This window comes from Bicyclus anynana, chromosome 11 (genome assembly GCF_947172395.1).
Source record: "Bicyclus anynana chromosome 11, ilBicAnyn1.1, whole genome shotgun sequence".
Taxonomy (NCBI): domain Eukaryota; kingdom Metazoa; phylum Arthropoda; class Insecta; order Lepidoptera; family Nymphalidae; genus Bicyclus; species Bicyclus anynana.
This window is the reverse complement of record NC_069093.1, coordinates 12,390,005-12,403,676: the sequence shown is the minus strand read 5'-3', so window position 1 is coordinate 12,403,676 and position 13,672 is coordinate 12,390,005. Positions and strand designations below refer to the sequence as shown.

Below are 13,672 nucleotides of genomic sequence, written 5' to 3'. Positions count from 1 at the left end.
ACGGTGCACAAGAAAATTCAACAGGCCATTATCCAGAATAGATAAGCCTTAGTTGGTACAAACTAGCGTAGAGCAAGAAAACTCGAGGCCCTTAATCCTGTTTCATCCTGTCCCAAAAAAGGGACGTGGAGAAACCTCTTCCTCAGGACCACCTTGACCGATTCCGGCTAGAACACAAAACAAGGGAAGCATTGCTTCCTTTAACCGGCCAAAAAACCGGCCAAAAAGAGAGAGGTGCTGAATAAATGTTTCATTTCTAATCATCATTATTACCTGAAATCCACTGTACAAATCATGATGGGTGTCACAATTTACTAGATTGGGATTGCTTGCGTCTACCATAGAATACCACTAAAACCTAATTATTGAAGAACGTAATAAACATACGTATGTTTCAAATACTTTAATTTAAATTAATGTACATTTTTTTGTAGGTACACAATCACAATATTGCTTATAAAGTCTGAAAATTAAAATTGGCTTTAAAAAAATTCAATTTCAGAACAACCGTATTCGGAGAAAATTATTTCCAGAACTGAAATTAAATATTTTGCTCGATGACTACCAAATTTAATGATATGCAACCCGAATATTTTGTAACATACAATGTTGTACATGTCGATCCAATCCACCTACCAAATCTTTATCAAATTCTACTAGTACTTTAGTATTAATTGTAAAATAGTAAATAAAAGATATTGTTGAACATTTTATGCATTTTAAGAATGATTTTATGATTAGTTAACGTAATTTGAACATTTTGACTAAAACAAGTATTGTCAGAGAGAAGTAACTCGTAAACAAACAGGATCAAAAAGTTCTTAAGCAAAATGTTAGCTTGGTTTGGACCTATAATTAAATTAATTAATTAACAAGGGGCTAAAGTATATACTCGGACATATTTACGTCTTCTAACAACGTTGAAAATTCAATGGCATACTGATTGCAGCAATGTTAGTATCACTGATTATTTACAAATCGTCAATCATATCAACTTTGAGTTCATGACTCATTATACAACCACCCATCTGTTGACTTGATTATTATATTATATTATTATAATCATTAATTACTTTATTTTTAAAATAATGCAATTTTTGTTTGGTTTTTTGTCTTGGTCTTGTGATTGCTAAAGAGTAAAATGTTCTTTCAAAACATTTCTTTATTACATATATTTTTAACGTATTTGTTGAAAGATTTAATTTTATGTATTACTGGTGTTCATTTGGCGCCATCTATATTTTCATACTTTATGTTTGATAATTAATTTCTTTTATACGTGTTATCAATGATTATAAAGACGTTTTTATTACACATTTGTCAGAATAAAGTCGTTAATTACAAATACTTTTATGACAGTTATAAAAATATTTAATTATTTTCATATTGTCGTAAACGAAACTTTCATTGAAAATATGTTATTCAGTTGTTATCATAAACAGCATGTTCACATAGATCCAGAACTTAGTCAAAAAACAACTTATTCGCCATGAAAACTTAGTCGAGACAAGTCGATCGAAAGAGATCGAAAGGGTGGTTACTGACGATATTACTAGCACAGTAAAAGCTTTAACATTTTGGTCTGGTTACTCACGATATTAAAAGCACAGTTAAAGTTTAACACTTTGGTCTAGTTACTCACGTTATTACAAGAACAGTAAAAGCTTTGGTATGGTTACTCATGATATTATAAACATAGTAAAAGCTTCACACTTTGGTCTGGTTACTCACGATATTACGAGCACAGTAAAAGCTTAACACTTTGGTCTGGTTACTCATTATATTACAAGCATAGTAAAAGCTACACACTTTGGTCTGGTTACTCACGATATTACTAGCACAGTAATAGCTTAACACTTTGGTCTAGTTACTCACGATATTACAAGCACAGCAAAGGTTTAACACTTTGGTCTGATTACTCACGATATTACAAGCACAGTAAGAGCTTAACACTTTGGTCTAGTTACTCACGATATTACAAGCACAGTAAAAGCTAAACACTTTGGTCTAGTTACTCACGATATTACAAGCACAGTAAAAGCTAAACACTTTGGTCTAGTTACTCACGATATTACAAGCACAGTAAAAGTTTAACACTTTGGTCTGATTACTCACGATATTACAAGCACAGTAAAAGCTAAACACTTTGGTCTAGTTACTCACGATATTACAAGCACAGTAAAAGCTTAACACTTTGGTCTAGTTACTCACGATATTACAAGCACAGTAAAAGTTTAACACTTTGGTCTGATTACTCACGATATTACAAGCACAGTAAACGTTTAAAACTTTGATCTCAGGTTATGAGTCGCAATGTCTATTCAACGATTTGCATGCCATGCGAAATGTTTCTCTATAAGGTAGTTATAGCGGTAGCCAATGGCTTTCCACTTACCATCAAGTGGGTCATCTGCTTGTCTTATTAACTATTAAAAGTTAGTTTCATAATCACTCGTTCTGTTCTGTTATGTGTTATTTCATTCTATCGTATTGTTATGCTCTAAATCTTAATCATGCTTGCAACCATTTATACTATTAGATATGTCTCTAAAGCGTCGAACAAATGTGGAAAATTGTCTTAATTTCATTTCTACAGTGTCATGTTGTGTATTCAAGAAGTGTTAAAACTATATATTATACAATATACATAAATATATAATGTACGTAAACATAAAATAATGTAATGAGTAAATAAATTCGAATCACTTTTTGCGGTGGTCTTATAAGCACGTAACATATATTTAGTATAAGATATCGTTGGTTGCAATAACATGAAACATTTTATATATGAGGGATGTCATATTTTTCGCATCGGCTGTAATGGAAGCGTAAACACGAACGGAGATGTGATCTCGGGGCTCAATAAAACTTTAATAAAACACGGCTGTTACTCGAAGTCCCATATCTTGTTATGTTTTATGCATAACCTCATTGCAGAGTTTTTGGTAAGCATTTTGGGCGTGTAGTATCGAATTCTACCATCTACGGAACTCTGACCTAATATCAGATTGGAAAATTGAAAAATGAATATTTTACGTTTTAAAGAACAATTCCCACTGGATATTATGATTTAATTTAATTAGTTTTATCATAATATTTGATTCAAGTATGTCCTTGGAAAAATATATACCGTTATTTTCTTAGCATTCTCATTCACTTTAATGGAATCTTTTATGCTTAGACTACCCAATACCTATGCTGGCTCTAATACAAATTAACGAAGATTATGTTGACATTTGATAACCCCTGAAAGGTCCACAGCCAGAGTTATTAATGACCGGTACCAGGGGTAAAAAGTCAGAGGTAATTTTGGTTATTGCTCACTATTTCGTCTCATCGTAAAGAAAGATATAGCATGAATTTTGGTTTCTCTTACCTTATTTTTAGAGAGAAAACCCAATAATTATTTACTCACTGATCTGCAGACTAATTCACTAACTTTGACGTATAGTTAACTACGAATACATTTCAATGTACCTACTTAACAAATGTCATCCGGTGCTTACTTGTTAGTAAGTACAGTTTGTGGATGTCATACAGTAGATATATGACATTTGTCAATTTTGGTGTTTATTTTAATTTTTTATTAAAGACCAAATTACTGAATAGGCTAGCTGACCTGACCATAATCATCACAATCGTTCCATCAACTAGTCACTAACCAACAAGGCAGCGCTTACGTACTATATTGTACTACTAAATTCTGATATAAAACAATGGAACGATTAACATGTTCGCGATGAACGATAATCATGTTACTAGATGTACGAGGTCAATTGACCTCGTACATCTAGTAACTTCAAGGGTTACGAGGTCAATGGACCTTGTATGAGGTCAAAAAGCCTCGTACCGCACTAGAGGAAAGTACAGACAAATCAGTTTTTTTTTTTTTTTTTTATATGTAATTTCTGCGACATGGCGATCTGCTCATAGGCAATAAGCCATTCATTTATCTGATATCATCATATCATTTAATGTTTTCTTTGAGAGCTATTCTGCTGCAGATTCCCTGTCAGCAACTCTCCCTTTGGCTTGTTATGGAAATCTGTTCCACAGGTCGGGAATGCTGTGTCTTTGTAGCCGAGCAAAACGGAGTCCACCCTCGCGACTCAGAGCCCGTGCAAGCTCATTTGTGTGAATTGTCAGTCTCTCCTGATACCTCAGGCTGCACTGGGATATTTCTTCACGTACAGTTTTTATGTCAATGTCGTGGTACATGTATTTATTGCTGATACATCGCGGGATGCCAAACATTGTTCTTAGTGCTTTATTTTGGAATCTTTCTAGTATTTCAATATTTGAATTACTGGCCGTTCCCCACAGCTGTATGCCGTACGTCCAGATCGGTTTTAGCACTGCTTTATATATTAGCATTTTGTTTGTGTCAGTAAGTTGCGAGTGTCGTCCTAGTAGCCAGCTGTAAGAACGTAGCTTGCCATCCAATTGTTTTCTCTTTGTCCAAATATGTTTTAGCCATGTCAGTCTTCTATCCAAATGTAATCCTAGATACTTAGCATCGTCTTCCTGAGGTATCATTTTGTCGTTTAGTTTAACAGGGGGACAGGATTCTCTCCTGAGTGTGAATGTGACGTGGACAGATTTATTTTCATTAGCTTTTATTTTCCACTGTTTGAACCACTTTTCTATTTCCCTTAGGTGATTCTGTAGCAAAAACGAAGCTGTAGAAGGGTTTGAATGTGAGCATAACAAGGCCGTGTCATCAGCGTATGTCGCTATTGATGTGGAATCGTTTGTTGGGACATCGGCAGTGAAGATTAGATATAATACAGGGCCCAGTATGCTACCTTGGGGAACGGAATTGATTTCATAAAGGTTAGAGCAGTCGTTATTAAATTTAACTTGATAACTCCTTTTATCCAGGTATGACTTTAAAATGGCAAGAAAACTGTGTGGTAGCATCTTTTTTAGCTTAAAGATGAGGCCTTCGTGCCATACCTTATCAAATGCTTGGCTAATATCTAGAAAGACAGCGGAGCAGTATAGTTTATTTTCTAAGCTTCTGCTAATGATATCAACGATTCGGTGAACTTGTTCCACAGTGCCATGCTTTTCGCGGAATCCGAACTGATGGTTTGGCAACACTGTACTCAAATGTTCCTTCATTCGATTAAGGAGTATTCGCTCGAAAAGCTTTCCAATAACTGGCAATAGGCTGATAGGTCTATACGAGGATGCCTTTTGTGGTGGTTTCCCAGGTTTAGCTATCATTATTACCTGAGCTATCTTCCATTGACCAGGAAAGTGTTCAAATCTTATGCAGGCATTAAAAATGTGTACCAGTTTCATTATTCCTTTGAATGGAAGTTTCTTCAGAAGTGTGGCGTCAATTTGGTCATATCCAGGTGCTTTACCCTCCTGAAGTAACTTCATTTCTTCGAATACTTCTTTAGGGCTTATATTTTTTAAGGGCATACACATTTGATTCGCTGTTCCTAGGTATTCTCTGATTTTTATGTCATGTTCATGGCAACCCTCAGTGAGCGGTTGAAAAACAGTGAATAAATGTTCAGCGAATGTTATAGCCTTCTCTAAATCAGTTCTAGCCCATCCGCCTTTATTATTGTCGATAGGTGGTATATGGGGTTTAGGACGCTTTAAGTTTTTGGTGACTTTCCACAGTGAGTAGTTAGTTTCTTTTGTTGGGTCAAGATTTGAAAGCATGCGATGAATATTGTCATTTTCCAAAGTATTTATATACTTTTGAAGTTCATCAGAAAATTTATTAACACATTTAGTGCTCACTACTCGGATCCGAGTTGGGAGGGGGGATAGTAGCGGTGCCGCGCACTCGGATCCGAGTGACCGGCCTGTGCATTTTGTAGTAGTCAGTAAGCCGCCGGCGTTTGAGGTGAGTTTATGTTGGTTTGCGCGACCGCTCTGAAACATATTCAACTTACGAAAACGCGTATTGGTTTCATTATAACAGTGTAATTGTGACTTTTACACACGATCGTATCAAAGCTATTTTTGCACTAAAATGGACAATAAGGCTGGACCGTCTGGAAGTAAATCTACGAGTAGTTCTAGAAAAAAGCGTCGGCAAAGTGATGACTATGAGTCTGACTATAGTGATGAGGATGTGTATTCTCAAAGAGCTGATGAAGACTCTTCAAGTTCAGAGGACTCTTCTAGTTGCGGCAGTGATGATAGTATCTTTGATACTAGACTGAAGCAAAAGACGACCAGCCGTGTACCACCAGCTCAACCTTCAAGGTCATCTGCCCCAAAGACGACAAGCCATATACCACTAGCTCAACCTTCAAGGTATGACTAACTAATGATGTTATGAACGCATGACAATAAATATTTGAAAACAATGTGGAAAATGAAATCTCCGAGTGGGAATCGAACCCGTTCCTTCAGGATTCCATCCTTGACACTTTAATCACTAAGCCTCAAAAGCCAAATTCCTCATTGCTTTGAACCGTCTCAAAGAGGTGTAGTTACCATCAAAAAATGCTTAAAAATATTTATTATGAAATTAAATTGATTGAACTCAATAATAACAGTAAATTGTACTTAATTCCATTTAATTTTATTTAAAGGTCACCTGCCTCAAAGACAGTCAGCTGTGTACCACCACCTCAACCTTCAAGTTCATCTGCATCAAAACGTGGTTTATGTGAGTCAGATGGAAGGGCTATCATTCAATGTAAGCGATTAAGACCTTCATTTAGGGATGGCCCCACGCGTAATAATTCTACTCAATCGTTGAAGTTACCAGATCTAAATAGTTCCTCAGCATCGAAGTCAGCGCCTCGACTACTGGAATTTGATGGAGACGGTAGCTTTGAATTCAATTCTGAAATTGACTGCCGTCCTACATCGCCGAATATCGTACAGGACTATGGAGATTTTTTGCCGGATATACCAATTAACCCTACCAGTTCAACACCTAGCGTATCTCTTCTGAGATCCGATGCGATCACCCCCAACCTTTCGCCAGAACGTGATGACGTCTCTCCATCAATTATGGCTGTTCGGAGATCTGGAAGTCGTACTCCAGACTTACCCGATGATTTTTATCTATCACCCAATAACTCACCCTCTGGTCAAGGAGCCACTACCACCTGGAGCAGTGATCCAAGCTCCATGAAAAGCTTAGAGTTTACTAAGGAACAGGAACTCTTAGTGCCGCCTCCAACTGATCCTTACGAAGCATTCCGACTAATGATTGATGACGAGTTGTTAGATCTTATAGTTCGCGAGACCAACGCGAACGCAATAAGAGTCGGTAATGCACAAAACGTCAAACAAAACTCCAGAATAAAATCTTGGAAAGATTTAACAAAGGAAGAACTGCTGACATTTTTAGGACTCCTTCTTCACACAGGAACAATTCGACTAAACCGTTTAAGTGATTATTGGAAACGACACTATTTGTTTAATATTCCATGCTTCGGACAATTCATGTCACGAAATCGTTTTTTACTTATTTTACGATGCCTACACTTTACGTCTGTAACCAGTGAAGAAGACCGTCTCAATAAAATCCGACCATTCATGGATCATTTTAACAATAAAATGAAAACTATTTACTGTCCAGGTAAAGAGCTATCATTGGATGAGTCCATGGTATTGTGGCGCGGTCGGTTGCTGTTCCGACAATATATAAAAAACAAACGGCATAAATATGGCATTAAACTCTATGTTTTAGCAGAACCAGATGGTACGGTCTTGAAATTTCAAGTTTACGCCGGTGCTAATGATGAGACATCAGGGCAAGGACATAGTAGTAAGATTGTCTTCAAACTACTAGAAGAGAGACTGGACTGTGGCCATCATGTATACATGGATAATTATTATAATTCTTATGGCCTGGCTGTGAAATTGCTAGATCGACAGACATACTGCACAGGAACGTTAAGAAAAAACAGGAAAGATAATCCCGTCGAAATTGGCTCTGTTTCACTGGAAAAGGGAGAAAACAAATCCTTGTTCTTGAACGGCGTTCATGTCGGAAAATGGAGGGATAAGCGATACGTTCTGTATATTTCTACAGAACACGGTAGTGAGATGATGGAGACTACTTCCAAAAGAGGATCTATAGTAGTGAAACCAATGGCAATCGTTCATTACAATAATTTTATGTCGGGTGTTGATCTTCAAGATCAGATGTTGGCATACTATCCAGTCCAAAGGAAGACGCTGCGTTGGTACAAGAAGCTGTTTGTGCATATGCTGCAAATGAGCCTTACTAATGCATTGCACTTGTACAATACATTTTCGGCGAATGACAAATTAAATCTATATGATTTCCGTATGAAGATACTGGAGAAGCTTTTACCTGATCCTAATGATGTAAATCGACGCAATGTTTTGAAAGTGAAACACGAACTCACAAAAATAGAAAAGACCCGGACGAGAGTTAAGACAGTAGGAAGAGTCACGAAACAAACTATCGAAGTGGTCCGAAAAGAATGCAAAGGTTGCAAATCACAGAAAAAAAGGGTGCAAACAATTTATGAATGTAAGCAATGTGAAGGTTCTCCAGGTTTCTGTACAAAATGTTTCTGCCTAGCACATTCATAATTGTTTTCATTAAATTTTATTGTTTTGTTACCTATGTGGTTAAAATTTTCAGAATATTTTTTATTCCTTTGTACCTTTATGTGAGTGACTCACCTTTATTCTGTGACAAGTTTTCAATTAAACTTATAATTATTACGTACTGATACTTTTGATTGTATGGCTTTGATTTGATTTTTGATAAATATTATTGTATCGCTCAGATTTATGAATGTCTTCCTCAATAAATAATTAATCAAATGCGCATTATATTTTATTTACTATCTATATCCCTATGTTACTTAGGGATAATATAGCATTTAAAATGTAAAAGAATTATCGAAATCTGTGGAGTAGTTCCATTCCAACCATTGCTGTCCCTTACGCTCGGATCCGAGTGACCGGCACCTGGCGCGCTATGTGCCTAACACTCGGATCCGAAAAAGGTTATTTTTTATTAAAAAAATAATAATAACAATATACTTTCATCCATATTTTTAAACATACCTATATACTTAATCAAAATACGCCTTAAAAAAATTTGGTTTCTGCCTAATTATTTTAATAATATCTTAAGCAGTGAATGTGTTAAACGCTGCTTTATCTATATCCAGTTGTGTGCCAAATCTTTCTCAGTTTCCGACGTTTCTGAATTTTCTGTTTTATATCTTTCAGATTAGAGTAATGCTTTGGTGGGTACCCTTCATTTCTTCCTTTAGGGGTAGCAATATTAGAAGCCTTGTGAATAGTCTTATTTAATTTCTCTATTTCATCTTCTAACTCTTCTTTTGAGCCAATTTTATTTTTAAGATTTGTTTCTGTTGTTATTACAAACTTAAACGTTTCCCAGTTAGTAGTTCTGGAGTTGTATATTTTGGGTAGTGGGTTAACTAGAGTTACTGTTGTATTCATATTTAAGATAACTGGGGTATGATCTGAAGTTAGGTCTATGCATGAATCCACTGTGATATAATTGCTGTCAATATTTTTTGTAATGAAGAAATCTAAGAGATCCGGAATTTTATTTCTGTCAGTTGGCCAATAGGTAGGCTCTCCACCTGATAAGCATTCCAGTTTCATTTCTTGTGTTGATTTGAAGAGTTGCCTTCCTCTTGTGTTGGTCAACCTAGATCCCCAGTGTAGATGTTTTGAATTCCAGTCACCCCCACTGAGAAATCTATTACTAAGAGTAGAGAAGTAATCTTTGTAGTCTTGAGCAGTTATTGTGTGTTTAGGAGGACAGTAGACAGCAGCAAATACCGTTTCAAATTTGTTATCTTGTAGTGCAATAGATGTTGCTTGTATTTTTTCTGTGCGATATTCCGCCAAGACGTAGTGTTTAATACTGGTTTTAATAATTACTGCAGTACCCCCGTGGGTGTTTCCTGTAGGGTGATTTGTCGTATAGATGGTGTAATTTTTTAATGTTATGTGAGTTTTTGGTGTGAACCTCGTTTCGGATATTAAAGCAATGTCAATATTTTCAATAAGTAGGAAGGTTTCAAGTTCTTGACGTCGTTCCGTCAAGCCATTGGCGTTCCAAGTAACAACTCGGAGGTTGCGAGTCATTTTTTCACTAGGCTGTTGACTAGTAGAACCATACGGTCCATCATTTTGTCCATCATTTTTTCCATCATTGTCAGCATTGTGTTTTGCAGTTTTTCTAACATTGTCCCCATTATATCTGTCATGTCATTAACGTCATTTCTTCTCTGTGTTGTAGGAGTTGTTGATTTGGTCCTAGCAGCTTGGGCATATGTTTTATTAAAGTCTGATATTCTAGGAGTCAGGTTGGCTGTTTTATTGGTCTCTTCAGTGCGTTTTGGTTGATTTACTTTGTATTTAGGAGCAGTCTTTGTGATTCTTTCTTTGTATTGTTTGTAGATTTTGCAACCTTTGTAGCTGGCTGGGTGTTTTTCGTCACAGTTTGCACAGGTTGCCTCAGTATCAGGTTTTTTAGTACATTGTGTTGTAGGATGATCTTCGCCGCATTTGACACAGCGAAAAGGTCTGTAGCATTGGTTTTTCGTGTGTCCAAATCTTTGGCATCTTTTACATTGAGGAATTTCTTTCTTTTTGTAGGGAGCTTCAAAAGCAATTTTCATCTGGTTTAGGTATTGAATATTAAATATTTCTTTATTATTCGGCCTTGGTTCAAGGTCCACATAAAATATGGGCAATGGATCCTTTGTTACTCTGTGCCTTATGTTGACTATTTGCCTTACTTGATGTCCATTACGCTCAAGTTCTTTTGATATTTGAGATATGTCTTCTGAAGCGTGAAGACCACGTAAAACTGCTCTGTATGCTCTTTCACTCTTTAACTGATATGTATAGTGTGATATATTGGTGGAGATAAAGTTTTCTCTAATGATTTTATAGGTTTGAATGTCTTTTGGCATTATTTTTATTACATGTCCGGATCTTAGAGTAGTCATGGTATACTGGTCTGTTTGGATAAGTTCGTTTAGTTTACTCTTTAGGGATCCTATGTCGAGAACTCCTGTTACAAAAATAGGTTCTGGTTTTGGTATGTATTCTTTGCCTTTTGTTTTGATTTCATTTGGTGTTTCTTCATCAAGAAGATCAAAACTGTTGTGTGTGGGAACTTGGAAAGTTGAGGTGTTTTTAAGCTTTTTGGTCATATCGTTTTGTATTGGGCTTGTCTCTTTCCTTTTTGTCCTCCTAAAGGGTGTGTTATCCTTTTGCCATTCATTTATGTCTGTTTTTTCTTTGTTGGTTGTTGTGGAGTCATTAATAGAATATTTGTGAAAAAGGCTAGGGTGAAAAATTTGTTGCGTCATTTTCTTAGGAGCCGACTCCTTGGTGCAGTTGTTTTGTTTAATGCTTGTTTGGATGGTCTTCTGTGTTTTCTTCATAGTAGTCGGTGGAGTCCTCTGTAATCCTCTTTTCCTAAATGGATCTTCTTTTTCTTCTTCATTTTCTTTCTTCTTGTTTTCGTTTTCTCTTCGGTCTTCCAGTGACAATTTGGGTGAGCGGACTTTGCCCCCCCCAGAATACGCGGGGCAGACAGACGAATCTGTGAGGGATTCTCCTTCCGCAATGCAGTCGGTACCCTCCTGGGGTAGTTTATAAACCTTGTTTTGATCCGCCATCCAAATTTTCCCCAAGTTTCCCCCCCTGTTTGGCCGTTTGTATTCAGAGTTGGCCTTCTCCTAGATGGATTACCAGCCAAGGTTGACGAGGCCCATCTCCCCGAGCAAAGAACATAGTTTATAGTGGCGGCTCTCACTCGCCACTGACGTTCATCTTCATCGAGTTTTACGCCATTTGTTGGGGTATACTCCGCCACAAGCTCCCCAGCGACCCTCCAATGAACCGCTCCCTGTCCGCAACTGCTTATTGGGTATTCGCAGCTAACCCCCATATCTGAGGGCCGTTTCGCTATCCGCAACCCGCGACGCGTGTGGTGGCATAGAGCTCTGCCCCTGGGAATTGTCGCCCAGAACCACAAAATCATCAGACAAATCAGTGTCGCAGCAAACGTGTTAAACAAGCATCAGATCAAAAGATTCAGGAAACTGTTTTCTTAACCAATATCTTTGTAAAGTATTTTCAAAGAAACTGCGGCAACGAGAACATATATTCAAAATATGTACTCAACTTTGAAGTCATTACAACAATAAGAGTATTTGTTCGTAAATCCCGAATAAATATTATTAAACAATCAATCCCGTTCTTCAAAGAGAACCATTACGAGTCGCTACTCAAATTTAAGTGCCACAAACGAATATTCCATAAACATTTTACTGCTTCCTTTGCAAAGCATATTTATATAGTTCTTGTTTAATTTTTTAATACAAGTACATACCAACGAGTATATAAATCAAACGTTAATTTGTAGAAACTAGTTTACAATAAGCGAGTCTTTAAAGAAATTGTATATGGTTTTAATACTTTTCTGCATTAAATTTACTGCTCAATTTAGGTTACTCGTAAAGTTTTACAATAAATGTTTAATGTTAGGAAAGTAACAAGAACTCGTTCGGGAAAGTGCCTAATCCGCAGAACCTATTTCTCCCTTAAGCCTTTAGCAGCCTTGCTGTTTCAGCGTGAAGGGTGTAATACACACATCGTGAAGTGTGTGAAGTATAAACATAAACGCATACATAACAAAGATATTATTAATTTTGTTTGAACGCCCATACAAATCTAACGATCATTATGATCGACGACGTCATTAATTCGTTAACAAAAACACGTCAAAATTTTGACGAAATGTTTTTATTAACATTATCTTTCTTTTGTTCCAGATTTAATAATTCCTCGCATTCCGCAACCATGGAGTCTGGTTCCCGGTTGCTGAGTCAGTCTACGCACCACCTGCCCATCCAAAGTGACACTTATCTGTACAGTTGAAGAACTATCGAAGATGGTGAAATAGTAGTGTAGTGTTTAAGTGATAAAATGAGCTTATAAGTTAAGTGGATGTCTGGTGAAAGGGAGATGCCTTATTACGGGTATCGAGAAGGCGGTTCCGACTCCAGCGGGGGTTGCTCGGAGTCGGAAGGGGGGGAGTCGGACTCTGAGGGGGGGTTGAGCACGGAGAGCACGGGGGGGCAAGGGTTGCCTTTCCCCGGCTTTACCCCGGTCGCCCTCAGGTACTTGACGCAAGACACGCGACCTAGGAGCTGGTGCCTCAAGCTGATCACGAATCCATATCCTTTTCAATTAATTTTAGTTGTAAAAGAAACTAACTGTAGAGCAGTAGAGAACTTGTTATAGTAGTAGAAATAGTCGTTTTAAGCAGGCAGTTTAATTTCTTAGTCAGTCAGTTAACTAACATTATCTATATTAACTACAAAACGCAGTGTTGGCCGACCCCCCACCAAGTGAACTGACGACAACAAGCGAGTCGCAGGGATTCGCTGGATGCAGGTGGCTCAGTATCGTGATGTTTGGAAGTCTCTACAAAAGGCCTATGTCCTGCAGTGGACGTCCATCGGCTGATATAATGATGATTTATACTAATATACGAGTAAGTTTGTGAGGTTGTAGGGAGTAATATCTAATTATATTGAAACTATTTTGATAACTCTTTTACCAATAGCAAGTCGTTATCTGTCAAGGCTATATTTTATCCCCTAGTAGGTAATCCCCTATAGCCTCCTAATTAGACTTT

At 37.1% G+C, this 13,672-nt stretch overlaps 2 protein-coding genes across 2 annotated transcripts in view; both read left to right on the top strand.

Annotated features, from left to right (window-relative positions):
- LOC112050504 (voltage-dependent T-type calcium channel subunit alpha-1G) overlaps window positions 1-13,672 on the top strand; it is a 201,441-nt gene that overhangs the window by 110,828 nt on the left and 76,941 nt on the right. Inside the window, exon 3 of the mRNA XM_052884135.1 lies at window positions 12,804-13,210. Within this exon, the coding sequence (XP_052740095.1) occupies window positions 12,979-13,210 (232 nt within the window). The 5' untranslated portion in view covers window positions 12,804-12,978. The remainder of the gene's footprint in view (window positions 1-12,803; window positions 13,211-13,672) is intronic.
- LOC128198477 (piggyBac transposable element-derived protein 4-like) lies at window positions 5,744-8,692 on the top strand. Its single transcript, XM_052884136.1, has 2 exons — window positions 5,744-6,285; window positions 6,567-8,692. Exons 1-2 carry the CDS (start codon window positions 5,999-6,001, stop codon window positions 8,551-8,553), a joined length of 2,274 nt encoding a protein of 757 aa, XP_052740096.1. The 5' UTR covers window positions 5,744-5,998; the 3' UTR covers window positions 8,554-8,692.

Excerpts from the sequence above, each read along its gene's own strand:
- LOC128198477 (XM_052884136.1), top strand. The coding sequence starts at position 5,999 with ATGGACAATAAGGCTGGACCGTCTGGAAGTAAATCTACGAGTAGTTCT. Across the intron at positions 6,286-6,566 it reads CCACTAGCTCAACCTTCAAG|GTCACCTGCCTCAAAGACAG; the intron begins GTATGACTAACT and ends TTTTATTTAAAG.